Source organism: Schistocerca gregaria, chromosome 1 (genome assembly GCF_023897955.1).
Source record: "Schistocerca gregaria isolate iqSchGreg1 chromosome 1, iqSchGreg1.2, whole genome shotgun sequence".
Classification (NCBI taxonomy): domain Eukaryota; kingdom Metazoa; phylum Arthropoda; class Insecta; order Orthoptera; family Acrididae; genus Schistocerca; species Schistocerca gregaria.
Window position 1 is genome coordinate 773,670,337 of NC_064920.1, and position 27,003 is coordinate 773,697,339.

Consider the following 27,003-nt stretch of genomic DNA (forward strand, 5'->3'; position numbering starts at 1 on the left):
AGACTTTTATTATGATTACTTACCTGTGTGCTGATTGCACATTTAAATTCAGAGCTTCATTGGCCATCAGCAAAGGAAGCAATGATTTATTTAATAACTTGAAGTGGTGCATTACTAGCCCAGCGGCTAGTCGGGAGAGCCGATTTAATCAGACGTTCCCTTAGCCGTCCGCACCGCGGCTTTATACACTCCTGGAAATGGAAAAAAGAACACATTGAAACACCGGTGTGTCAGACCCACCATACTTGCTCCGGACACTGCGAGAGAGCTGTACAAGCAATGATCACACGCACGGCACAGCGGACACACCAGGAACCGCGGTGTTGGCCGTCGAATGGCGCTAGCTGCGCAGCATTTGTGCACCGCCGCCGTCAGTGTCAGCCAGTTTGCCGTGGCATACGGAGCTCCATCGCAGTCTTTAACACTGGTAGCACGCCGCGACAGCGTGGACGTGAACCGTATGTGCAGTTGACGGACTTTGAGCGAGGGCGTATAGTGGGCATGCGGGAGGCCGGGTGGACGTACCGCCGAATTGCTCAACACGTGGGGCGTGAGGTCTCCACAGTACATCGATGTTGTCGCCAGTGGTCGGCGGAAGATGCACGTGCCCGTCGACCTGGGACCGGACCGCAGCGACGCACGGATGCACGCCAAGACCGTAGGATCCTACGCAGTGCCGTAGGGGACCGCACCGCCACTTCCCAGCAAATTAGGGACACTGTTGCTCCTGGGGTATCGGCGAGGACCATTCGCAACCGTCTCCATGAAGCTGGGCTACGGTCCCGCACTCCGTTAGGCCGTCTTCCGCTCACGCCCCAACATCGTGCAGCGCGCCTCCAGTGGTGTCGCGACAGGCGTGAATGGAGGGACGAATGGAGACGTGTCGTCTTCATCGATGAGAGTCGCTTCTGCCTTGGTGCCAATGATGGTCGTATGCGTGTTTGGCGCCGTGCAGGTGAGCGCCACAATCAGGACTGCATACGACCGAGGCACACAGGGCCAACACCCGGCATCATGGTGTGGGAAGCGATCTCCTACACTGGCCGTACACCTCTGGTGATCGTCGAGGGGACACTGAATAGTGCACGGTACATCCAAACCGTCATCGAACCCATCGTTCTACCATTCCTAGACCGGCAAGGGAACTTGCTGTTCCAACAGGACAATGCACGTCCACATGTATACCGTGCCACCCAACGTGCTCTAGAAGGTGTAAGTCAACTACCCTGGCCAGCAAGATCTCCGGATCTGTCCCCCATTGAGCATGTTTGGGATTGGATGAAGCGTCGTCTCACGCGTTCTGCACGTCCAGCACGAACGCTGGTCCAACTGAGGCGCCAGGTGGAAATGGCATGGCAAGCTGTTCCACAGGACTACATCCAGCATTTCTACGGTCGTCTCCATGGGAGAATAGCAGCCTGCATTGCTGCGAAAGGTGGATATACACTGTACTAGTGCCGACATTGTGCATGCTCTGTTGGCTGTGTCTATGTGCCTGTGGTTCTGTCAGTGTGATCATGTGATGTATCTGACCCCAGGAATGTGTCAATAAAGTTTCCCCTTCCTGGGACAATGAATTCACGGTGTTCTTATTTCAATTTCCAGGAGTGTATATAAGAACGCTGCGCGAGACAAGTGTGTTAATATATTTTTCTTTTCTCTTCCACAGGAAGCGCAGGAATGACAAATCTGTCTAGACTGCACCATTCTCGAGCCAAGGATCGGCTCGTCTTTACAGCGTCAGCGTCAGCGCAGAAAGAAAGGCCCCAGTTCTCTCCAGATGCTGATCAGCGTAACATCTGTGCCAGGAGTGGCGTCGCGTCGGTATCATTTCTATAAACAGCCTCGGGTGCCGTAATAAGTTACTCGGGATACGCGTAACCATGAAATCAATTTCGAGTGAAGTGTTGATTCTGGGATGACTTTAATGTTCTATCCTCAGTTCGCGTATATTGTATTTTCACGTGCCGCCGCGGGACAGACATTCTACCATTATTTAGCGTGGCGTTTGATGAACATTATCATCAAATTATGGCGAGCATTCACGTAAACATTTAACTGGAACCGTTATAGTTGCATTAGCGCATTAGACTCTGAACTGCTCTGGTAGTTGGATTGTGTGGATTTTTTTTGGTCTGTGACTTTCAGAATATAGTGAACCTTTTAGAGTGAATCGTATTTGATTCTCAGAGCTATAAGCTGTAGCCTTTAAGTGTATTTCTCAGATGAAGTGGGCACTAGGAACTCTAATTACAGGCTTCATGTTTTGTTAATCACTTTCTGGTTGCCAATATTGTAGTTAGAGAGCCAGTGTTGAGAACAGCAAACAACAGCATTAAATAAATCATAGGAACATTTCATTAACAAACATTTCCACCCGCCGCCCACAAGGGGGCTCCCGTCTTTGGAGTATGTGGGTGGCAACCACATGGGCCGTTAGGTGTAAGTCTAGCATTACTTCCACTTACTTGTGTCAGGCTTCTTCCGTTTTCTTTCCTATCGGCCTCCCTTGGCCAACTCTTGGTTTTTTCGACCCCAATGGCATTAGGTTTCGAGGCCCAAGGGTGTCTTTCACTTTCCTCTCTACTATACAACCCTCGACACAACGGCGAAGCGAGCGGAAGAAGAATCTTTTATCTACCACGTTCTCAACGATCATGGAGGCGGAAGAGGTCGATCCAGGCGGACTGGCGGTAAAGACGCCGCTCTCCCGTCATTGAGCTCACGGCAGTCCGTTGCAGTTCTGGTATCTGAAGTTACATGTCTCATATATAACTGTTCCAGAATCATAGTGTGTGGGTTACTTCCTCGCAAGCTGTAATCCACCTTAAAGTCACGCAAGTGGCAATTTCACCTGTCATTTTCTTTAAAGCACAATGGCGATGGGATAAGGACGGTGGTAGCAGGCTCTGAGTGAGGTTGTAAGCTACTAGTCTGCACCTGCACATTGGTGGCAGGTGGGTGATGATCGCCTCCCTGAGAACCCGTGTGACTGATCGGGGATCCGATCGTGCATCTGCGCCTGGGCAGACTTATTTGGGATGAGCGCTGCCCACCCTGAACGGGCAAGGCCCTAGAAAATGTGGGCTAAACATCGAAAGTCACACTTGAACCGGGCTGGGAATCCGCACCCAGAAGGGCACTCCTTGTACTGCGGATGGAAACCAAAGAAGCCTGAAATGATAATGACCATAGGAACTGCAACGTCAGGACCCTCCTGGACGTGAACAGTAACATGCCAGAACGAAGATCCGCTCTTATCAGCCATGAACTAGCTAGGCTAGATATAGATATAGCTGCCTTGAGCGAGACTAGACTATTAGTCGAAGGACACATCAGTGAGGCAAGTCCAGGGTGCACCATCTTCTGGAAAGAAAAGGATGCAGGAGAACCACGCATTCATGGTGTAGGATTTGCTGTAAAAAACAAGAATAGTGAATGCACATCGACTCACACTTGTTTCAATTAATGAAAGGCTCGTAGAGTACCCCTTGGTTTAGACAGCTTCATCACCTTCATCTCTGCATATGCTCCTACTTTAGATAGCAATGAATACTCAGAGAATCCGTTCTACCACCAGCTGAACACTATTCTCTCTAAGACACCAGTTACAGATAAATTAATCCTACAGGGAGGCTTCAATGCCAGAGTGGGAGGGTTAACCGATTTTGGAGGGAAATCATGGGTAAACAAGCAATGGAGATGGGCTGTTACTTCTTGGTCTATGTGCTCAGCACGAGCCCTTCATCATCAATACGCAATTCCGCTTGCCTAACCGCTATAATACCACACGAATGGACCCACGCTCCAAATATTGGCATCTTATAGACTATGCCATCACTCGACAGCGTGGCAAGACAGACATACTAATCACAAAACAGCTTGAAACATCGGTGATTACTGGACTGATCATAAACTTTTAGTTAGCCGTATGAGGTTACCACAGTATCGTAAGACACGATTCGACTTCTCAGACAACCTGCAGAACAAAGACGTTCGGTCACACTTCCAAGACGAGCTGTCAGACCAGCTCCGCAAATCTCCAGCAATTACAGATGATGTCGATCAAGAATGGACCGCATGAAAGAACATCATCAAAGAGACTGCAGAGAATGTTATTGGTTTTGGGGCGCACAAGAGAAGTGACTGGTTTGATAACAGCAATGAAGAAATCCAAGCCATCATCATTGCATAGCGAGATGCTTACCTAGCTGTTGCTCACGGTCTTGCGCAGAAAAGAAAGTACCCTTTCAAGAGCTCAAGCAGGAATGTCAGAGTGAAATACAAGCAATGAAGAACAAATAGTGGCAACAAAGAGCCCCGGAACTCCAAAATTTTTCCGATGCCAGGAACCTGCGTGGCTTCTACACTGGCATTAAAGACCTTTATGGACCCATCCGCTTCTCATCAGGAACACTGGAAGCTGCTGACAACACGACCATCCTTACTGAAAGTCAGAACATCTTGAATCTTTGGAAAGAGCACTTCAGCTCACTGTTGTATCCCACTTCTAATGCCGCTAGTAACTTTCTCAAACATGTCTCACAGCATACTCCACAACCCTGGATGGCTGATCCTCCAACTTTTCAAGAATTCAGCAAGTCACTAGACAGTCTGAAACCAGGAAAGGCTTCTGGACCTGACAACATCCTGTTAGAACTTATTCAGGGTGGCGGCTTGCCTCTGACTCATTAATGTGGGAAACCCGCAATATGCCAGCTGACATGAAGAATTTCACAATTGTCACCATCTTCAAGAAAGGCGATAGAAGCATCTGTGATAAGTACCGTGGAATATCCTTGCTTTCTGTAACTGATAACATTTTTGCCAGAAACCTTTTCAGTCCTTCAGACACTTTCAGAGACTATGCTTCCTAAGTCTCTATGCGGGTTTCGCCCATCAAGAGGGACGATTGACGTGATTTTCTCTGCACGACAACTGCAGGAGAAGTGCGGAGAACAACAAAAGCCTTTACTATAAGTTTTTTATGACCTAGAAAAGGCCTTTGATACAATTCGCAGAGAAGCCACGTGGACGGTCTTAAAATGTTTCGGCTGCTCTGAACATTTTGTTGATCTGATTAAAGTTCTCCACGATGACATAACTGGACAGATCACCTGCCAGGATGAAACATCTGTTGAATTCCCAACAACGAGTGGGCTCAAACAAGGATGCGTTCTTGCACCGACGTTATTTGCCTTGTACCTGACAGCTACGCTTTATGAGACATCTGTAAACAACGCTTGGACAGAACTAAAGTACAGGTTCAATGGAGGATTATTTAACCAATCCAGACTCCGACCAAAAAATTTCAGAGGTACCATTCGTGTAACAGAGCTGCAGTATAGTGACGACAATGCCTCTTCATCTCATTCATCTTCAGATATGCAGCAGTCTGTTAATTGTTTCAGCAAGGCAGACAAACGATTTGGTCTTTCCATCAATATTCAGAAGACGTGCTTGGCTCTTCGCTTCCCGATTTCAGCATATCCATTTCTGATACACCCTTGGAACAAGTGGACCATTTCCTTCATCTAGGAAGCATGTTGTCATCTAATTGCTCATCTGAAAAAGACGTGTAGAAAAAATACGTGCTGCCCATGTAGCATTTGATCGTCTCAGAAAACGTGTCTTCCTGAATAAAGACCTAACACTATACACCAAACGCATGGTATATAAAGCTGTTGTCATCTCAACGCTCCTCTATGGTTGCGAAACCTGGACATTATACCGCCGCGATCTGAAGAAACTAGAACGCTTCAACCAACAGAAGCTAAGACAGGTAATGTACATAAAATGGGATGATTTTATACCAAATACCACCATTCTTGAGAAAGCGAAAATGAATAGTATAGAATCTCTCATTATTGGGCAGCAATTAAGATGGGTTGGATATGTCCAGCTGACGAGAGATGACAGACTTCCGCGTCAAATACTGTACAGTGAAGTGAGCACACGCTAAAGGCCGCGAGGTGCCCCTCTTAAACGCTAGAAGGATCAGTACCAGAAAAATCTAAAAACTTTGACATTGATCCAAGTAACTGGTCAACCATAGCAGAAGATCGCAGTCGCTGGCGCTCAACTACCTCAAATGCTCTTCAGAACTTTAAGCCGGAACGTCGAAGACTGGAAAATGACAAACGCCAAAGACGGAAACTCCTCCAGGCCCAGCCACGTCCTCCACCTTCCATCATTTGCAATTTTTGTTTTCGCTTGTTCAATGCTAGGACTGGACTACTAAGCTATCAAAGACATTTCCACGCCTGAACAGTGGCAAAGGAAATCCCAGGAGAGATACGAAAACACGGATACGAGTATCAGCCGACGACGACGACGTGTATGAACGATTGCGGAAAAGTAGGCGGGTATGCTGCTAAACGAATAATGCAAGGGCTTGTAAGCTACCCCTTAGTAAGGTTTTTGTCTACATGTCATATTGTGAAATTGGTTCTTGTAAGCTGATTGTTATGTGCAAGATCATATCTGCAACATACGACATGTGTGTTTCTGGGAACCTGTCTGTTCCCACATAACACGGTACAAAATTTTTAAATCTGACAAACACGTCACCAATGTCAAGCAAGTAACTTAACAACAATTCTAACACGCAATCGTGACGTTACCCAGAAATATGTCTTACCTGTTATATGTCAACTGGGTATTACACTGCAGACGTTTGATAATGGCCAGTAATATAATTTATATGCACGGTGCATTAAAGAAATAAAGCTGACAGCCTACTGCGGTTAAAATGGTTCCATCAATGAGCTGAAACAAGTGTATCAGCTGAAGCGTAATTAAATTATTGAGGTTTGGAGAAGGACTTTGGATATACTGAAATAAAATTAATATCTGCATGCCACTCTTAAGAACATGGGAATAAGCGAAACAGCTTTCACAATGAGGAGAAAAACCAAGAATCCAGAATTATTTAATACTACTTGCGTAAGCAAGTTATCCGTGGAAAAAGAATACCTAAATCACACAAGGAAATTACAGTGAGAGATCGACCAGCCTTAACGGAAAACACTCAAGGTATTAAGAGAGAACTAATCACTGGGAAATACACCAGCTATTAGGGAGCCATGTGAGAGAGACTGAGACGAAGTGTGAGGTCGCGAGCGCGTTGCTTTGAACACACGCGTGAAAGAGTAGTCGGTGGATTACCAGTACAACCAGAGGCCAACACGTTTCGTTACCGCGATCACAACCCAAGCGCCTAGCGTTCACCTTCTTAAAATGCAGCTGGATTCTAGTAGGGTATTTACTGTACATGGCCTCACAGTACTGAAGTCCAGAACATGCTACAGCTAAGGCTGACACGCACAGCAGTCTTCCGACAGTCCATAATCAACCAATCGTCCTTATATGCTTTTTCAAAGTGGAGCTCCACAACTTGTCCCCCCCTCTTCCCCGCCCTTGTAATTACCTCGTTGATGAGGCGGTGGTGTGGTTACTCCGGAAACAAGTGCTATACTGCGAACCTGACTACGGAGGCTGGCGCCCCTGTGGTTGTTCAGACTAAAAGACGGGGGGCCACTCTTGGCGTTTACTTTGCTCATTCCGAAGAGGCGCCAAATCAGCATCGTCAAGATAAACGTCTCCGTTCGTGAAAGTATGTCTGTGAATTAAGTTTGAACACGGCAGCTTACGTCTTCCTTTACAACAGACCTGCCGTCTTGGAACTAATTTATTAAACTGGCTACCAGAATACTGAAAATAATGTAAACCTTCTCATCCCCTGGACCTTTATCTTGGGAATATGTTGGTCGGTTCGGAATCGTTGTGAAAATTACTTATAAGTGTGAAATTTTCCTGTGGAATTTTTATGCTCATTAATTATGCGTGCACTCAACTATTGATTTCAGTCATATGACTCGACACAAGCCTTATAGTCCGAATCTGTACTTCACTATTAAATTAATCAAATATTTGACACCCCTTTATTTATAAGTATGAGCGAAATGGTCACTGGCACCTCTAAAAGTGAGTGCGTATGTGTACTAGGAAAGTCTCCTGTTTACACAAACATATCCCAAGACGCACGCTAGAGAAAATGTCAGGCGAATGCACAAGAGGGGAAGCAGTGTTACCAGCCACTATTTGATTACCGATCTACCTGCATTCTTTCTGCACTGTCCAATCCGTTAGAATACAGGTATGCAGGGTCAGTCACGTAAGATGTAACACGCCTTTTATTTCGTGAAAGCTTACGCATATCGAAACGCGGTTTTCGGCAAATGTTAGAGCGTCAAGGGGCAAATATGCTTCTGTCCGGTTAATGTTTTTAGTGCTGCTATCAATGGGAACATTGAAGCAAGCACGTATTTTTAAATGGAGCTGTTATTTTTTTATAACTGCATTCGATAGCTCTTAAGAAGAAAGTTACAGTGATACAGCGTTTATAAAAAGATTCAAGAAATGTCCTGGAATCTGAGAGAACTGTGGCCAGAATCGGCATTTGTGGTGCAAACATCGCTAAGCAGAGCTCTCGTCCTACCTTGTGTCAGAATGTCAACACATTTGCCTGTTTATTTGTTTGCACTGTAGGCTGCTCATGTCTCCTTCAGTATTTGTTGTGTGTAGACATGTATACCAATGATGAGAAGTTGGATATACAACTTTTATATGGTGAATGTAAAAGAAATGCTATCTACCCTCACCCCTAATGTCCGATGCGCCAGGGAATTGCATCAATGTTTAAGACGTTATTGCGGACAGGCTGCTTAAACGTCAAAAAGAGGACACGATAGAAGACTGCACCTGACAGGGAACACAAAGAAACTACCTGGCTACGACGCTAATGAATCCGCACAGTGGTACGAGACATATTACCAAGGAATTCTGAATCAGCCAGAGGAATGTCATTCTCATCCTGCATCGACAGAATTTTCATCCCTGTCATCTGTCACGGCATTAGGCACTCGGCGACCGTGATTTCGAACGTCGTACAGAATTTTATCGGTTCGTCCTTCAGCAACTGAGAGACGACCCTACATATTTGCAATGCGGGTTCTTTACCAAAGAAGCAACATTTACTAATCTGGTAATGTAAATTTGCGTAGCATGCACCAGTGCGCAACAGGAAATCCACACTGGCTTCGTCAAGTGTAACATTAACGACGGCGAAGCGCCCGGCATCGTAGAAAATCTAAAGCGTTGTAAATAGACTTTGGTACGCACACTTTCTTATGAATATTCTGTCGGTTCTTCTAGGAGAGGTACCACTGGATATTAAACAATGTATGTGGCTACAACATGACGGCTGTCCAGCTCACTCGTCTCGAGTTGCAACAGAAATACACTTTGGATAGGACGAAATTCTGTTGTCAATTGGCTTGCGAGGTCCCCCGATTTGACTCCTCTTGATTTCTTTCTTTGGGGAGCACACAAAAAGGTAGTCAATGACGAAGGCCCAACTACTCCAGACGATATGTGCTGTTGAATCGCCAGTGCATGCTCCACCATGTCATCCACTGTAATTACATCTGTTCGTCATTCTTTCGAACGGCGATTGCAAATGTGTGCCTTTGATGTCGTGGTCAACAGTTTGAACATATACTTAAATGACGGGTAATTTTTTTTTTGAGAGACAAAGCTAGTCTTACATGATTTGGGTGGTCAAATGGTTCAAATGGCGCTGAGCACTATGGGACTTAACTTCTGAGGTCGTCAGTCCCCTAAAACTTAGAACTACGTAAATCTAACTAACCTAAGGACATGACACACATCCATGCCCGAGGGAGGATTCGAACCTGCGACCGTAGTGGTCACGCGGTTCCAGACTGTAGCTCCTAGAACCGCTCGGTCACCCCGGCCGGCTTTGGGTGGTCACCAAACAATTGTTAGTAAATGGTTTATTTCATCTAGGCGTGTACAAAATTGCATTGCAATGTCAAATATGTCGACAGCGTATATTGCACATAAGTGGTAACGCTGTCATTACGCGCTTACGTTCATAGTGAAACGACGTATAATTAAGAAGAATTTTTATTTTGCGGTGTACAGGTGGTCAATAAAATATTTTTAATAAAATGTTTAGTCAACGAATGTACCCCACTGACATAACTTAGAGCAGTGTAGGTAGAGACAGTTGTCCGACTGCGTGTCTTATACCTCTAAGGAGCACACAGTCACGTACAGGAAAAGACAGGTCAAATCTTCCTCCTACGATTTCAGTATTTAATACAGTAGCTGCTTTTTGCAGCGTATAAGACACCTTTATTTTTGAAGAATTAACAGCTGATTTCTCTGTTTCAGCATACGTAAATCTGGAAGGATACATAAATGTGAAATAGTTTTCCTAAGCCCTTTGTCATATGCTAGATACTAGCCTATAAATGTGAAATAGTTTTCCTAAGCCCTTTGTCATATGCTAGATACTAGTCTATGTCTTATTTACACACACAGAATTCTTAGGTGAATCTGCATCTAAGTCGTAAATTGGTTCAAGGGGAAATAAAGCTTCATTCTCGCGGCGCAGGCCTACCTTACGGTATACAGCTACGCAGCCTGGTCCGAGACGCCTGCTTGGCATTGTTTGCTCTGCAAATTCCGTTTCCTGCTACCGTGCTCTTCACATTATAGGACATTTCTAGACAGATTTCAACTTCAACATTAACAAACGCTATATCAATGCAATTGTCTTCTCAAGAGCTATCGAATGCAGTTATAAAAAGTGGACGATTCCATTTAGAAACAACGTACTTACTTCAATATCGCAGTGACAAGAGCGCTAAAAATGTTAAACAAACAAAAACAAACGTGTTCCACTAAGCCTAGCATTTTCCGTAAACCGCGTTTCGATATGTGCAGCTGTTCACGAAATAAAAGGGGTGTTACATCTTACGAGGCTCATCCTGTACAGTCCATTATCAGCTAACAAACTATCTGACTATAAACAACCTACTAGACGAATACCAATCAGGTGTTTGTAAACATCGCAGTGCAACATCTGCTTTCATAAAGGTGACAGCTAACCTGAAGCTTGCTAAAGATGCCCAAGAGGCGATAATCGTGTGCTTCTTAGACTTCAGCAAAGCCTCTGACTCTGCCGACTTCAACATTTTACTTGCCAAACTTAGCAGCCCAATGAAAGTAAGTAATATCAGACGTTCCCTGAGGTTCGATATTAGGTCCTCTATTCATTGTAAGTCAATGACATGTCATTAGTTTCGCCCTACTGCAAATACCATATGTAGTCTGAGACATCCAGTTGTATCTAAGCGCAAAACCGGTAAACCTGAAAACAACTATTGAGAAGTTCAATACCGGCCTGCGCAGGGTATAGGGTTAAAGCTCAACCCATCTAAAACCCACATTGTACTGACTGGTCATTCGAGGCTTATTCGCCAGGAATATCGGGAATGCCTACCACCTGTAATCCTAAATGGGATAAATATAAACATCCATCCTTCAGAAAATAGTCTAAGAGTAATAACAGATGAGAATCTAAACTGGACTGAGCACGTAACTGCAATGTGCAAGAAGGTATCAGCATCTTCCCATACCCTATAAAAATACAAAAATATGAAAAAGAAACCTGTACAAGCTGTTATATTTCCAGTTGTTGATTACAGGAATGTTATCCTGCAAGGCCATTCTCAGTAAAACTCACGGCGCCTGTACCTGGTTCTGAGTGCATGTGTTCGTTATCTCTGTTATGTTCGACTGTTTGATCATGTTTCACCATCATAATGCACAACTATCCTGGCTGCGTGCTGACAAGAGGGGAGATTTCCATATCCTCTCTCTTCTCTGCTATCTTATCAACAAACACTGTATCTCATATCTCTCCTCGACCTCAACGCTCTTGTCTGAGCAAAATGGCAGAAAGACCTGTTCCCATCAGAGCAAAATCCTTTCTGAAACTTCCTGGCAGATTAAAATCCTTTCTGTCATACTGCATCGTTTAAGGACTTTCTTGATGTCCTTCTTAGCAGCTGGAATCCGTCTCTGGAATAATCTCCCGCATTTGATAGAGAACTGAATAACATTTCCAGCTTCAGCAGACAGTTAATGACATATATACTATCACAACAATAAGGATTATCTTTGTCCGTGTACACGCTCGTTAGATGCTTCATTCCCACCAGGTCTTCCTAATTCCCCAGTATTCTTAGCTGATGCTGTCTCCTCAAATTTACTTTCCCCAGAACTCGGTATATCAGAAAAGGTTTTCTTGTACACGTATAAATTCTTTTTATGTCTGCCACTAACATTATTACTATAACTATTATTATTGTTGTTACTATTATTATTATTTTGAATTCTGTTCTCACTATCAGTGGCAGCAGTTACAGTATTACAAGTACTGCCAGTATAAACTTTACCAATACTGTATTATTTACCCGGAATGCTACTTCAGATAGTCAAATCAATATAATGCTATTTTTCACATTAAAATTGTTATTTCGTAGGTAAGTAAGACGTAAAAATGTTTCTGTACGTATGAAACCCTGATTCGACGTAAGGGAGGGCCTGATGGCCCTAATCAGATCAGCTTAAATAAATAAAGTAAGTTCTCCTCTTCTTGATGCTTTCTCTGAACAGATTTCGATAACATCACCTTCCCGATGCCTTAAGAAAGAGCAGACTGTAAATATGATGGGTCAGCGGATCTATTGCTTCGAGATTACAATGGCAAGTATCGGATACCAGCGACCGCCGTGGACTTCAGTTTTCCTTGGCTCATCATTCTATATGCCCAACTACATAAAGGACAAACTTGTGAACAACATAAAGGACAATCTTGTGAGGTGTATATCTGAAATTCTCTACTGGTATAGACTCAAAAAAAGTGCAGTCATTGTATGTATGATTTTTCGACCCACTATAGGAAACCAAGGGGAAGATTTACATTTGTAAGCAAAGTTACGAAGTATCAATACTAAAGGGCCACTGCCGTCTGAGTTTCACCTGCGACAAAGCAGCTATTGAGGCAATTGTGTGAACTTTGTGTGTGTGTGTGTGTGTGTGTGTGTGTGTGTGTGTGTGTGTGTGTGTGTGAGAGAGAGAGAGAGAGAGAGAGAGAGAGAGAGAGAGAGCGAGTTTCTTTACGCAGTTATTTCTGGTGTCGAGTGAATTGAAGCCACCGTTACTAGTGTACATCGAATGTGACCCGTGATGCAATTATGATGTGATGTGTGACGTCATCTATGCACGAACAGAGATAGAGCAGAACGCTGGTAACATTTATCCTATTTCTGCATATTTTTTTAGAATGTAAAGCATCAAGTAATTGTTAATTTCGTATTGTAGAGATGTGTGAGGGTAACAGCTGTAGAGTAAGACCAAGACCTGACTCCCATGAGCAGAAACAAGCACATGTATGCCGCACTTGCTATGCAGAGGTGAACAGAGTTGTAATGAATAGATTAGCTTGGAGAGCTGCATCAAATCAGTCTTCGAAATGCAAACCACAACAACTATAGGTTACAGAGGCAGATTCATTTTGATGTAGACCGGAGTCTAAGTTAATTTCGAAGGTTACAGTCTGGTTGTAAGTTGTCAAAGCTAACTAATATGCATACTAAATCTTAATCAGTATGGTGGCCTGAAGTGTATGTTAGATTGAAAATTGATAATATTAGTGTGACTTGGTTAAACCCACGAATATGTTGGCGCATTTTTTAACCATAGTGGCTTTCGATGAGTCATTTATGTTCGCCATTCTCATAACGTCAAAGGCCAAGCAAATCTGTGACTGCCGTAGTTTACTATTTCGTAGGTGCCGTCTCTCGCTGTGCGAAACTGAGCCCTGTCGCCGAATATGCAGTTCCGCGATTCCTACAAATGACGCAGCCGGAGTGTGTCGACGTAACACATTTTTGTTGTGGGGACAGACTAACCTGTAACGTAGCCCTACGTATAGTTCCACATAGGAAAAAAACATTTTGGTTGTGAGTTGGTGAAGGCAACGTCAAGGGATTGTGGCGGTGAATTTTAAGTTGATTAAAAGACGCGTTCTCTGACCACTAGACAGGGATACCATCTGCGACAACAACGAAAGATAGCGAGGCCAGAGATGATTATTAATGAGCAGTCCAGCGCCCACTAATTAATTAGTAGTGTCTCTATCTGTCTGTGTTGAGACCTCAAAGAGACTAGACGCATTTGTATACACGCCAAGTATGGTTAGCATTATGGATGTATTGCGTAAAGATTGTGTGCAAATATATTGATAACAGTTTTAAAAATTTGTTTGGGTATTTATTTATCAATCCAACAAAATCCATGGTAACAATTGCGGACGATCGTGAGGACCCGCAAAGTCACCAATAATAATGGAGGGAAACACCGACATGTCACCGCAGAGTTGAAGAGATATAAAAGGAAAATCATATCAAGAGAGGGCACAAGAACATTTTTAATTTTTACAGGTATGTATCCTTATCGAAATCTTATTGTTCAGCTTTTTCTTCATTTGCCACTATGGATGTTTGGATAGCCAGAACCTCCTCCTACGTTCGATAATATATTCCAGAATAATCTTAAAAATCATTTACACCTTTTAGATAACATTTCCATGATAATTTCCAAATCCTTTTCCCAAATAATTACCGTACAGAATATCGAAAATCAGCTACTACTCCACCACCTTAATTACCATAATCACTCGCGGCAGGCGAGGGTACCCTAAAAGGGAAATGCTTGTGCATCTTATCATAAAACTTTATCAGTACGCTTGCAGAGACTCTCCGTTTACACAACGTTGCAACTGGGAAGTGGGCGGACCTGCAGCAAGGCCTAAATCTTGGAAAGTGGAGGGGTTACCATGGACTTTAGAACTCTCTTCAGATGAATCGAAGCTCCTTTTCTAAAATTTGCTAGATTTATTCAAATTCTTTGTTTTCAAGATTTCCAGTGCTATTTTCATAATTTTATAAGCTTGATTTTCACTGTGAATATGGATCTATTTTGATTCTAGAAACGTTCAACTGGTGGTGCATATGGAACTTGAATTTCATGACAATTTAGAATGTTTTTTAGTCAGTACATTGTCACGTAATGTGATGGACGGGACTAGAAATGCTACACTTCAGGGAGGGGTGTTATACCGGTTGTTGCCAGTAAGTCATTCTTGCCGTAGGTTACTTTTAGGTTAGGTTAGGATGGGTTAGAATTATTTTAGGATTAGATTTCATTTTGTGCTTGTGTATTTTTTATTGGAAATGTTATTTTACATTTGTATGTGAAATACAGTGAGGTGACAAAAGTTATACTGGATACCTCCCAATGTCGAGTCGGACGTCCTTTAGCCCAACGTAGTTCAGAAACTCGACGTGGCCTGAATTCAACAACTCGTTAAAAGTTCCCTGCAGTAATACGAAGCCATGCTGCGTCTATAGCAAAAATGTTGCCACTGCGACATTTTGTGCACGAACTGACCTCTTGATTATGTCCCACGTCTGCCAATGTGGATGTCCATATAATTCCAGAGAATTGTCCAGAATATTCTTTAAACTAATCACGAACAATTGAAGCCAGGTGGCATGGAGCATTGTCATCCATAAAAGTTTTATCGCTGATTGGAAGCATCAAGACCATTAATGGCTGCAAATGGTATCCAAGTAGCAGAACGTAACCATTTCCAGTCAATGATCGGTTCAGTTGAACCAGGGGACCCAGCTCATTCCATGTAAACACCGTCTACACTATTACAAAACCACCAAAAGCTTTTGCAATACCTCGTTGACAACTATGGTCTATGGGTTCATGAAGTATGCGCCACACCCGAACCCTACCATCAGCTCTTACTAACTGAAGTCGGGACTCATCCGTCCAGGCCACGGTTTTCCAGTCGTCTACCGTCCAACCGAAATGGTCACGAGCCCAGGAGAACCCTGCAGGCAATGTCGTGCTGTTACCAAAGACAGTAGCTTTGGTCGAATGCTGATATAGCATATTAATGCAAAATTTTGCTGCACTCTCCTGACGGATACCTTCGCCGTACTTAGCACATAGATTTCTGCGGTTATTTAAAGCAGTGTTGCTTGTCTGTTAGCACTGACAACTCCACGCAAATGCCGCTGCTCTCAGTCGTTAAGTGAAGGCTCACGGCCTCTGCGTCGTCCCTGGTGAGAGGTGATGCCTGAAATTTGATAGTTTCGGCACACTGTTGACACTGTGGGTCTCGGAATACTGAATTCCCTAACGATTTCCGAAATGGTATGTCCCACGCGTCCAGCTCCAACTACCCTTCAGGGTTGAAAGTCTATTAATTCCCGTTGTGCGGTCGTCTTCACGTTGGAAACTTTTCGCATGAGTCGTCTGAATATAAACGACATCTCTGCAAATGCATTGTCCTTTTATAGCCTGTGTACGCGGTACTATCGCCATCTGTATATGTGCATATCGTTATCCCATGATTTCTGTCACTTCAGAGTATTCGACCTACAGTATCCTCTAGCACAGTGGTTTCCGACCTGGGAACAGTTACCCTTTGAGGGGTAAAATGTAATTTTCTTAGGCGTGAAAGCAAAAAAGTTGAACTGTATTTCAATCACGAAACTAAATTATTTTAGTAGATCAGTAGTTTTATCACTATTTGAAAAGATTATAATGCCGATTATAAATGCTACCAAGAATTAATTTTTTTTTCAGATACGAGCGTTAATGTATTGCACAGTGTGCTGGAGGTTACAGTTTGTGTAACAAATCTATGAACAACATCTTCCTCATATAGAATACTCCCTATGCACATACTTCATCCTTTGTACCATGCAACTATGACAGTGAGTGTGAGACATACACACCACATACGGTTAAATATCTCATGAAAATGCTTGCTCCAAGTTGTACGTAGTCCCCACGATTGATGAGACAATGATTCATTATTCGTTTCTCAACAATAAATGAACTAATTGACAGTACAACACAACAAAAACTTTGTAATAGTTACTACATTACTGTGGGGCCTACACAGTACTGATAATTATAAAAATAATAAATGCAGTAGTCGTAGTAGTAGTACGAATGATCATACGACACAAGGCATTGGCTTCCAAAAGTCTTCCAATTTCTGACAGTCCAGCGATCTAGTGACTTAAAAGACAGTGAGCCTGATTAATGCACACAAATTTTAATTTGGTTGATTTTAAATGGGATGCAGAGTTTGTATGAAACAAACGTCGGTAGTGAAAGAAGTGGTGATATGCTACAAGTGTCTACCCTGAGTGTGGACAGCTTTCTTTTTTGACAAGGTGTTTTAGCCAGCACTCGCAATGGAGTAAGAACTGCCTCAGCATTCCGTAAAAAAAAAAAGGTTGCTTGACGTAAACAGCACCAGTCGTCTCATCGACTCATTAGTTCTGGTTTAGTAAGACATCTATAAAAACTATCAATTATCTTTCATCATTTTGAAAACGAAAGTTTCAAAGAATATTTTTCCCTATAAAGATTAATTATGATGGGTGGTGGTTGGGGTGCAGGGGGGGGGGCACTAGCTATCTTATAATTACACTCAGGGGTAATGGTGCCAGACAGGTTGGGAGCTAGTGATCTAGATGTTGGGTCAATACACTAAAACAAATACTAATTAATTAATTAAAATAAAACTTTATGGTAACAGGTGTAGTTGGAAGGTTTCTAGCTAATTTTCTGTATTCAATAAAATTGATATAAGCTCCATTTTCCTTCGATATGCCATATTACACATGTGTGTACTAGATATTTTTCGGATAGTAGTTTTCAATAGTCGATATGTTACGCCAGAGAAGTTCTGAGTACAAGAAATGTGAACTTACATCTTCAGTAGTACTGTCGTTGCAGTGAGCATTCTGTGACCAACTAGTGAGAGAACCTGTTGTTGGCTATACTAATGAGACAATGGAAATAGGTTGCAGAGCACATGGGTAAAAATACAGAGAAGGACCAATTGTGAATTATGATTTAGTAGAGATGAACTGGACAAGTGAAGATTATGAGGTAAAGTTGTTGCTGCGTTGCTTGCTTATACTGGGCCTGAATAACAAATTTTAGTAGAATTTTTCTCCATTGGTTTGGGTCAGTGAGTTTAATAGTTGAGATGAGAATAAGTGAAGTTTTCTGTTCACATGGCTAACACTCACAGGTACTAGATTTTACCACTCCTTAACAGTTTTTAGTAACAAATTTCATGGAATAGAAATATATTTTTTATAAAAGATAATTTTGTAATGATAATTGTGATAGTCGGACAATGAGTTTGTTTTTGCAAACAGTTTTCAAAGAATGAATTACTTTCAATCATTTGACAAGTTCTAATTCCAGGACTGTCTCACCACAAAAGGATTTTATTTTCTGATTATTCGTTTCGCCGCATTGCAAGAAGCGGAACGCAGCTGCTCAACGTAAAAACGAAACGTGATCTGTTTAGAACGGTTGCACGTCTTCACATTGCACTGTGCGAAGCTTTCTTTCCTATTTAGCTTGCTTGATGCTGAGCTGTGTATTTTGTCATCACTTCGACGAGTACCAAGTTTCCGTTGCCACAGGTAATCCACACGAAAATTTGTTAGGGGCAATTACATTAGAGTCAAGACAACAAGATCATTTACAGTTAGATTTACTTTACAAAATTCATTACCAGAGTCAGTTTAGGTAAAGTTTATTTCAGATTGCATTTCGTATGCAAAAGTATTATGTATAACTTAAACTCGTGTTCGGAAGTGTCAGGTTGGTATCTGGGAAAAGTGTAAAACTTAGTTTGATATCGAAATGAGTTAACTGCGGTGCAGGGCAAACAAACAAAGTGCATATATAATTCAGAATAGATAAATGAGACACTATACGATGCGAAATCCATATTAGCCGGTACATAGACAATTCTCCTGCGAGAAAGAAATGAGTGTTCAATGAAATTTACATATGCTATCCGGCTTCAAAACAAATAACTCTGACTAAAATGTTGGCCCTGAATATTGCTAATCTTTATCTTTGTCTTGTAAACAATGACTATATCAGAACTGTTAATGTAATTACAGAGTAAATGAATGTAAAAATTAACGCATTTGACTTTCTGATAAAATTGCTTGAAAGTTCACGAGATAACACTTTACTAAAATCTTTTAGCGCTAATAAACCTCAGAACTGACACTGATATTTTCACAAAAACACTCTGACAGTCAATGTGCTTACGATGGACGTGAACTTTGATGGTAATTAAATTTATTTGAATACCTGTGCGCACGGAACGCTCGTCTGCTCTATAGCCTGTTGCTATGCCAGACGGTATCTTACAAATTTTCAAAAAAAGCTTCTCCATTCACAACTTGCGATATGCAATGCGATTATGCAATACAGTCATGAAAGTAAATGAAAATAGAGAACGAATATTTACGAGTGGTAAATGAGAACAAGACTCCAAATTTAACAATGCTTAATTGAGCAATGATAACAATACATCTTTTCATAAAGTTCTCAGACCCAGACAATTTAGCAAAATACACTCCTGGAAATTGAATAAGAACACCGTGAATTCATTGTCCCAGGAAGGGGAAACTTTATTGACACATTCCTGGGGTCAGATACATCATATGATCACACTCACAGAACCACAGGCACATAGACACAGGCAACAGAGCATGCACAATGTCGGCACTAGTACAGTGTATGTCCACCTTTCGCAGCAATGCAGGCTGCTATTCTCCCATGGAGACGATCGTAGAGATGCTGGATGTAGTCCTGTGGAACGGCTTGCCATGCCATTTACACCTGGCGCCTCAGTTGGACCAGCGTTCGTGCTGAACGTGCAGACCGCGTGAGACGACGCTTCATCCAGTCCCAAACATGCTCAATGGGGGACAGATCCGGAGATCTTGCTGGCCAGGGTAGTTCACTTACACCTTCTAGAGCACGTTGGGTGGCACGGTATACATGCGGACGTGCATTGTCCTGTTGGAACAGCAAGTTCCCTTGCCGGTCTAGGAATGGTAGAACGATGGGTTCGATGACGGTTTGGATGTACCGTGCACTATTCAGTGTCCCCTCGACGATCACCAGAGGTGTACGGCCAGTGTAGGAGATCGCTCCCCACACCATGATGCCGGGTGTTGGCCCTGTGTGCCTCGGTCGTATGCAGTCCTGATTGTGGCGCTCACCTGCACGGCACCAAACACGCATACGACCATCATCGGCACCAAGGCAGAAGCGACTCTCATGGCTGAAGACGACACGTCTCCATTCGTCCCTCCATTCACGCCTGTCGCGACACCACTGGAGGCGGGCTGCACGATGTTGGGGCGTGAGCGGAAGACAGCCTAACGGTGTGCGGGACCGTAGCCCAGCTTCATGGAGACGGTTGCGAATGGTCCTCGCCGATACCCCAGGAGCAACAGTGTTCCTAATTTGCTGGGAAGTGGCGGTGCGGTCCCCTACGGCACTGCGTAGGATCCTACGGTCTTGGCGTGCATCCGTGTGTCGCTGCGGTCCGGTCCCAGGTCGACGGGCACGTGCACCTTCCGCCGACCACTGGCGACAACATCGATGCCCGCTATACGCCCGCGCTCAAAGTCCGTCAACTGCACATACGGTTCACGTCCACGCTGTGGCGGCATGCTACCAGTGTTAAAGACTGCGATGGAGCTCCGTATGCCACGACAAACTGGCTGACACTGACGGCGGCGGTGCACAAATGCTGCGCAGCTAGCGCCATTCGACGGCCAACACCGCGGTTCCTGGTGTGTCCGCTGTGCCGTGCGTGTGATCATTGCTTGTACAGCCCTCTCGCAGTGTCCGGAGCAAGTATGGTGGGTCTGACACACCGGTGTCAATGTGTTCTTTTTTCCATTTCCAGGAGTGTATTTTCTAATACCTTTCTTGTGTACAATTACTTTCCTTGACGCTTGTTTCAACTATAAGACAAAATAGCACGTTATATTATAAGATTTCTACAGTAAACCTCAACCACACTCAGTGGCCAAACAATAAGAAGCTACACAGTTACAAAAATATATAAAAAAGCTGGATTACCTTAAAAATAGGCTTTTGACTTTCAATCATCAACATTATCTGATATTCTTTCCTCAAAAAATAGTGCAAAATCATTTTTAAATAATGCTCTACTAGAAGGCAGGCCAGCTTCTTTCCTTTTCAAACCAAGAACATAGCCAGACTGACTAGCACACAGTCTCTTCAAAAGAAGTAGCCTCTCTGACCAAAGAATGTAATATTACAGAGGTTGAGTACATTTATCAAATTCATTCATATTTATAGCCAAAGCTATCTGAAAATATTCATGGCAAATGGGACAGTTTCCTTTCATATGTAGACAATAACTGTTACAGCGCAGTATTAAATTGGCGTGTATTTTATTCAGAGTTTGGCATTTTGTTCATTCCGATAGTGAACGCAAAATGTCAGGGCATTTTTGTAAAAACGTTTTGGCAGTTTATCTTTTTAAAATTCGATTGGTAATTTTATATAGCATTTTCATTCTGTTAGCTTGTGATGGAATTGCAAGACACGCATTGTGACGTGAACTGCAAGTCACTCATTGTGACGTCACGTACTGGTGGTGTAGCACTTTCAATGTACTGCACAACAGAATTTAGGGGAACAGCTTATTTAATATACAGTTACGTTTTCCAGTCACTTTGGTAAAGTTAACTAAATATGCAGCTCTGCAGTTTTAGGTTTGGTGACTCGTTTTATCAGATAGCGTATCTGTTCAGTCAATTAGGGACCATTTTACCAGTCAGGGTATCTTCCTACCACTTCTTACGTTTGTTTTAAATGGATACTGCTCCACATAGCTGCATTATTTTGTACTGAAAGGAACATTTTTGCTGTCTCTGATTTCTAGTTAGTATTTCAGTTGTCTTTCCATCTTTCTACAAGCTCTTAGGCTTGTGGCCGTCCTTTAATTGTTTTCCCTATGAAGAGATCTTGTGGCGACAACGATTTAAGTTGAATCGTGGCAGTTCTCTGCAAATACCTTGATATTTCAAAGTAAACCTGCAATTCTGAATTTATACTGTTTCTTTTTACTTCTCATTAACACTTGATTTCTATCTGGTTAGCATTAGCTATAGAAGAAAGTACAGTTTACAAGAAAGATCTAAAGTTTTAACTTTGTACCAAATTTCAATTCGAAATTTTACTCTTGTCGGGCATATTTAGCATACATTTTCACTTTACCAAGCAATCAATAAATGTAGATGTAAAATGTTACAACGTCTGTTGTGATGTGTAATTTATTTTGTGTCCAGTGTTTTCAAAGAAATGAAAAAAATGGTACAAAGTTACCCTGATTGACTGTAATTACATCATTTGTATTGTTCAGCATTACAACACAGATACGCGACTATAAAGAATAGCAACTCAGTTTACTCTAGTTCCAGTTCACAAGAATAAACAAGCAGAAAAGTTACAGTTCCCACTTATGATAGATGTCCGACTACAAATCATTTCAGATGAGAATACCTCGAGGTTGTACCGAGACCTTCTCATCAGAAATAGATATAAATAGGCCATTATTAACCAACATGCTACTTAGATTGTATTACACATCCAAATACAGCATATCACTTAGCTCTACATACTACAAATTATTTTCACCTCGCTCATTGTGTTACATTTTCTTTTTTTTAACTTTTCTTTGACATTTGCATTATATAAATTATATGGAAGCATTTTTACAGTTGTTAAGCATTCAATTCGCTGTAACCTCACAGAAATCTTTATACCATACTGGTCATTAAAATTGCTACACCAAGAAGAAATGCAGATGATAAACGGGTATTCATTGGACAAATATATTATACTAAAACTGACTTATGATTACATTTTCACGAAATTTGGGTTCATAGATACTGAGAAATCAGTATCCAGAACAACCACCTCTGGCCGTAATAACGGCCTTGATACGCCTGGGCATTGAGTCAAACAGAGCTTGTATGGCGTGTACAGGTACAGTTGCCCATGCAGCTTCAACACGATACCACAGTTCATCAAGAGTAGTGACTGGCGTATTGTGACGAGACAGTTGCTAGGCCACCATCGACCAGACGTTTTCAATTGGTGAGAGATCTGGAGAATGTCGTGGCCAGGGCAGCAGTCAAACATTTTCTGTATCCAGAAAGGCCCGTACAGGACGTGCAACACGCGGTTGTGCATTATCCTGCTGAAATGTAGGGTTTCGCAGGGATCAGATGAAGGGTAGAGCCACAGGTCGTAACACATTTGAAATGTAACGTCCACTGTTCAAAGTGCCGTCTATGTGAACAAGAGGTGACCGAGACGTGTAACCAATGGCACTCCATACCATCACGCCGGGTGATGACGAATACACGCTTCCAATGTGCGTTCACCGCCATGTGGCCAAACACGGATTCGACCATCATGATGCTGTAAACAGAACCTGGATTCATCCGAAAAAATGACGTTTTGCCATTCGTGCACCCAGGTCTGTCGTTGAGTAGAGCATAGCAGGCGCTCCTGCCTGTGATGCAGTGTCAAGGGTAACCGCAGCTAAGGTCTCCGAGCTGACAGTGCATCCTGCTGCAAATGTCGTCGAACTGTTTGTGCAGATGGTTGTTGTTTTGCAAACGTCCCTATCTGTTGACTCAGGGATCGAGACGTGGCTGCACGATCCGTTACAGCCATGCGGATAAGATGCCTGTCATCTCGAATGCTAGTGATACGAGGCGGTTGGGATGCAGAACGGCGTTCCATATTACACTCCTGAACCCACCGATTCCATATTCTGCTAACAGTCATTGGATCTCGACCAACGCGAGCAGAGATGTCGCGATACGATAAACCGCAATCGCGATAGGCGACCTTTTTTGGAATTGTGACGGTACGCATTTCTCCTCCTTACACCAGGTATCACAACAACGTTTCACCAGTCAACGCCGGTCAACTGCTGTTCGTGTATGAGAAATCGGTTGGAAACTTTCCTCATGTCAGCAAGTTGTAGGTGTCGCCACCGGCTCCAACCTTGTGTAAATACTCTGAAAAGCTACTCATTTGCATATCACAGCATCTTCTTCCAGTCGGTTAAATTTAGCGTCTGTAGCACGTCATCTTCGGGGTGTAGCAATTTTAATGGCCAGCAGTGTAAATTATGTTCTTTATATTATGAAAACAAGCATCGACAACTGTATACCAATAAGATTGTAACAGTGAGAAGTCTTTGCTGTTAGATTCAGAAGCATCCGACCCACCTTACATTTCAAGGCGGTGGGTTACTCTGTACTGTTAATGAAATAAATAAATAAACAGTGGAGATGTAAATACGGAAGGGTTGTCCATTGAATAAGCAGACGTAGCGTCCATCACGGCTCAGGTCGTGGCGGCTTGCGTGAATGAGCAGGTAGTGGGCGCCATTGAGATAGGGCGGCCGGCCGTGGCGCGGCTGCTAAATAAGGCAGCAGGCGGCGGGCTGCGGGCTGCGGCTGCCGCCCCCGCGTTCGCGGCTCACTGGAGCAACTGACAGCCCACCCTTTGACCTGCGCAGCTTCCGAAGGCGCGACACCACAGCCCTGCCTGGCTCTGCCAGGTGCCGCGGCCGCCGCCTCTTGCCGTGGTGGCGCGTGTGTGCTGGACCTCTACAGGCTGACTTTTGCTAAAGTCTTAAAACACACAAAGCGACGTTGTAAGTAGGCTGTTTATGTTTTTATGTTGGTGCCGCCACGTAGCGCTCTATATGAAAATCACTGGCTGTGCTGTGCGAAGTCTGTGGCTGGTCTGCATTGTTGTTTGCTATTGTAGTTTTCGGCAGTTGGCTGTTAACAACGCATATCGTTGCTCAGTTGGAGGTGAACCGCCAGCAGTGGTGGATGTGGGGAGTGAGATCGGAGTTTTGAGAGCGGATGATCTGGACGTGTGTCCATCAGAAAGACTAAATTTGTACGACTGGACGTCAGGAACTAATATATATATATAATGACTTTTGAACACTATTAAGGTAAATACACTGTTTGTTCTATCAAAATCTTTCATTTGCTAACTACGCCTATCAGTAGTTAGTCCCTTCAGTAATTAGAATATTTTATTTAGCTGGCAGTAGTGGCTCTCGTTGTATTGCAGATTTTTGTGAGGTAATTTGTGAAATGTATACACTCCTGGAAATTGAAATAAGAAAACCGTGAATTATTTGTCCCAGGAAGGGGAAACTTTATTGACACATTCCTGGGGTCAGATACATCATATGATCACACTCACAGAACCACAGGCACATAGACACATGCAACAGAGCATACACAATCTCGGCACTAGTACAGTGTATATCCACCTTTCGCAGCAATGCAGGCTGCTATTCTCCCATGGAGACGATCGTAGAGATGCTGGATGTAGTCCTGTGGAACGGCTTGCCATGCCATTTCCACCTGGCGCCTCAGTTGGACCAGCGTTCGAGCTGGACGTGCAGACCACGTGAGACGACGCTTCATCCAGTCCCAAACATGCTCAATGGGGGCAGATCCGGAGATCTTGCTGGCCAGGGTAGTTGACTTACACCTTCTAGAGCACGTTGGGTGGCACGGGATATATGCGGACGTGCATTGTCCTGTTGGAACAGCAAGTTCCCTTGCCGGTCTAGGAATGGTAGAACGATTGGTTCGATGACGGTTTGGATGTCCCCTCGACGATCACCAGAGGTGTACGGCCAGTGTAGGAGATCGCTCCCCACACAATGATGCCGGGTGTTGGCCCTGTGTGCCTCGGTCGTATGCAGTCCTGATTGTGGCGCTCACCTGCACGGCGCCAAACACGCATACGACCATCATTGGCACCAAGGCAGAAGCGACTCTCATCGCTGAAGACGACACGTCTCCATTCGTCCCTCCATTCACGCCTGTCGCGACACCACTGGAGGCGGGCTGCACGATGTTGGGGCGTGAGCGGAAGACGGCCTAACGGTGTGCGAGACCGTAGCCCAGCTTCATGGAGACGGTTGCGAATGGTCCTCGCCGATACCCCAGGAGCAACAGTGTCCCTAATTTGCTGGGAAGTGGCGGTGCGGTCCCCTACGGCACTGCGTAGGATCCTACGGTCTTGGCGTGCATCCGTGTGTCGCTGCGGTCCGGTCCCAGGTCGACGGGCACGTGCACCTTCCGCCGACCACTGGCGGCAACATTGATGTATTGTGGAGACTTCACGCGCCACGTGTTGAGCAATTCGGCGGTACGTCCACCCGGCCTCCCTCATGCCCACTATACGCCCTCGCTCAAAGTCCGTTAACTGCACATACGGTTCACGTCCACGCTGTCGGGGCATGCTACCAGTGTTAAAGACTGCGATGGAGCTCCGTATGCCACGGCAAACTGGCTGACACTGACGGCGGCGGTGCACAAATGCTGCGCAGCTAGCGCCATTCGACGGCCAACACCGCGGTTCCTGGTGTGTCCGCTGTGCCGTGCGTGTGATCATTGCTTGTACAGCCCTCTCGCAGTGTCCGGAGCAAGTATGGTGGGTCTGACACACCGGTGTCAATGTGTTCTTTTTCCATTTCCAGGAGTGTAGAATATTGTTAGTCAGGGCCATTCTTTTGTAGGGATTTTCGAAAGTCAGATTGCGTAGCGCTAAAAATATTGTGTGTCGGTATCATACATTTTTCTAAGGGGACGTTTCATACCGTAGATGAATGATCGTAAGGACATACACAATAATTTTGTTGCCAAAAACTTTAATGGGTAACAAAAAAAATCGCAAACGAACTTTGGTCTTTTACCTGCTTTTCTACATAGTCACCAACGTTCTCAACACATTTCTCCTCTCGTGGTACAGTTTTAATACGCCCTGGTTCGTACAAGTCCGTTTAGTTGGAGTGTAGCCATCTGCGCGCTGCTGATTCCACTTCGGCATCCGTCGCATGCCGTTGACCGGCCAGGAGTTTCTTCATGGGACCTAACATATGAAAGACCGATGGTGCAAGGTCCGGACTGTGTGGTGGAAGCTGGAGCACCTCCCATCCAAATACGGCGATTTTCTCACGAACAGAAGCAGCAGCGAGGGAGAGAGTATTGTCATTAAGAAGTTTCTCCACAGTTAGAGTCAAACGTTTCTACAGCTAATTTT

At 43.8% G+C, this 27,003-nt stretch overlaps 1 protein-coding gene across 1 annotated transcript in view; it reads left to right on the forward strand.

The window, feature by feature from the left end:
* LOC126273155 (uncharacterized) overlaps window positions 1-24,554 on the forward strand; it is a 91,757-nt gene extending 67,203 nt beyond the window's left edge. The window contains exon 3 of the mRNA XM_049976656.1: window positions 24,353-24,554. Within this exon, the coding sequence (XP_049832613.1) occupies window positions 24,353-24,554 (202 nt within the window). The remainder of the gene's footprint in view (window positions 1-24,352) is intronic.
* Window positions 24,555-27,003: the final 2,449 nt, after the last annotated feature.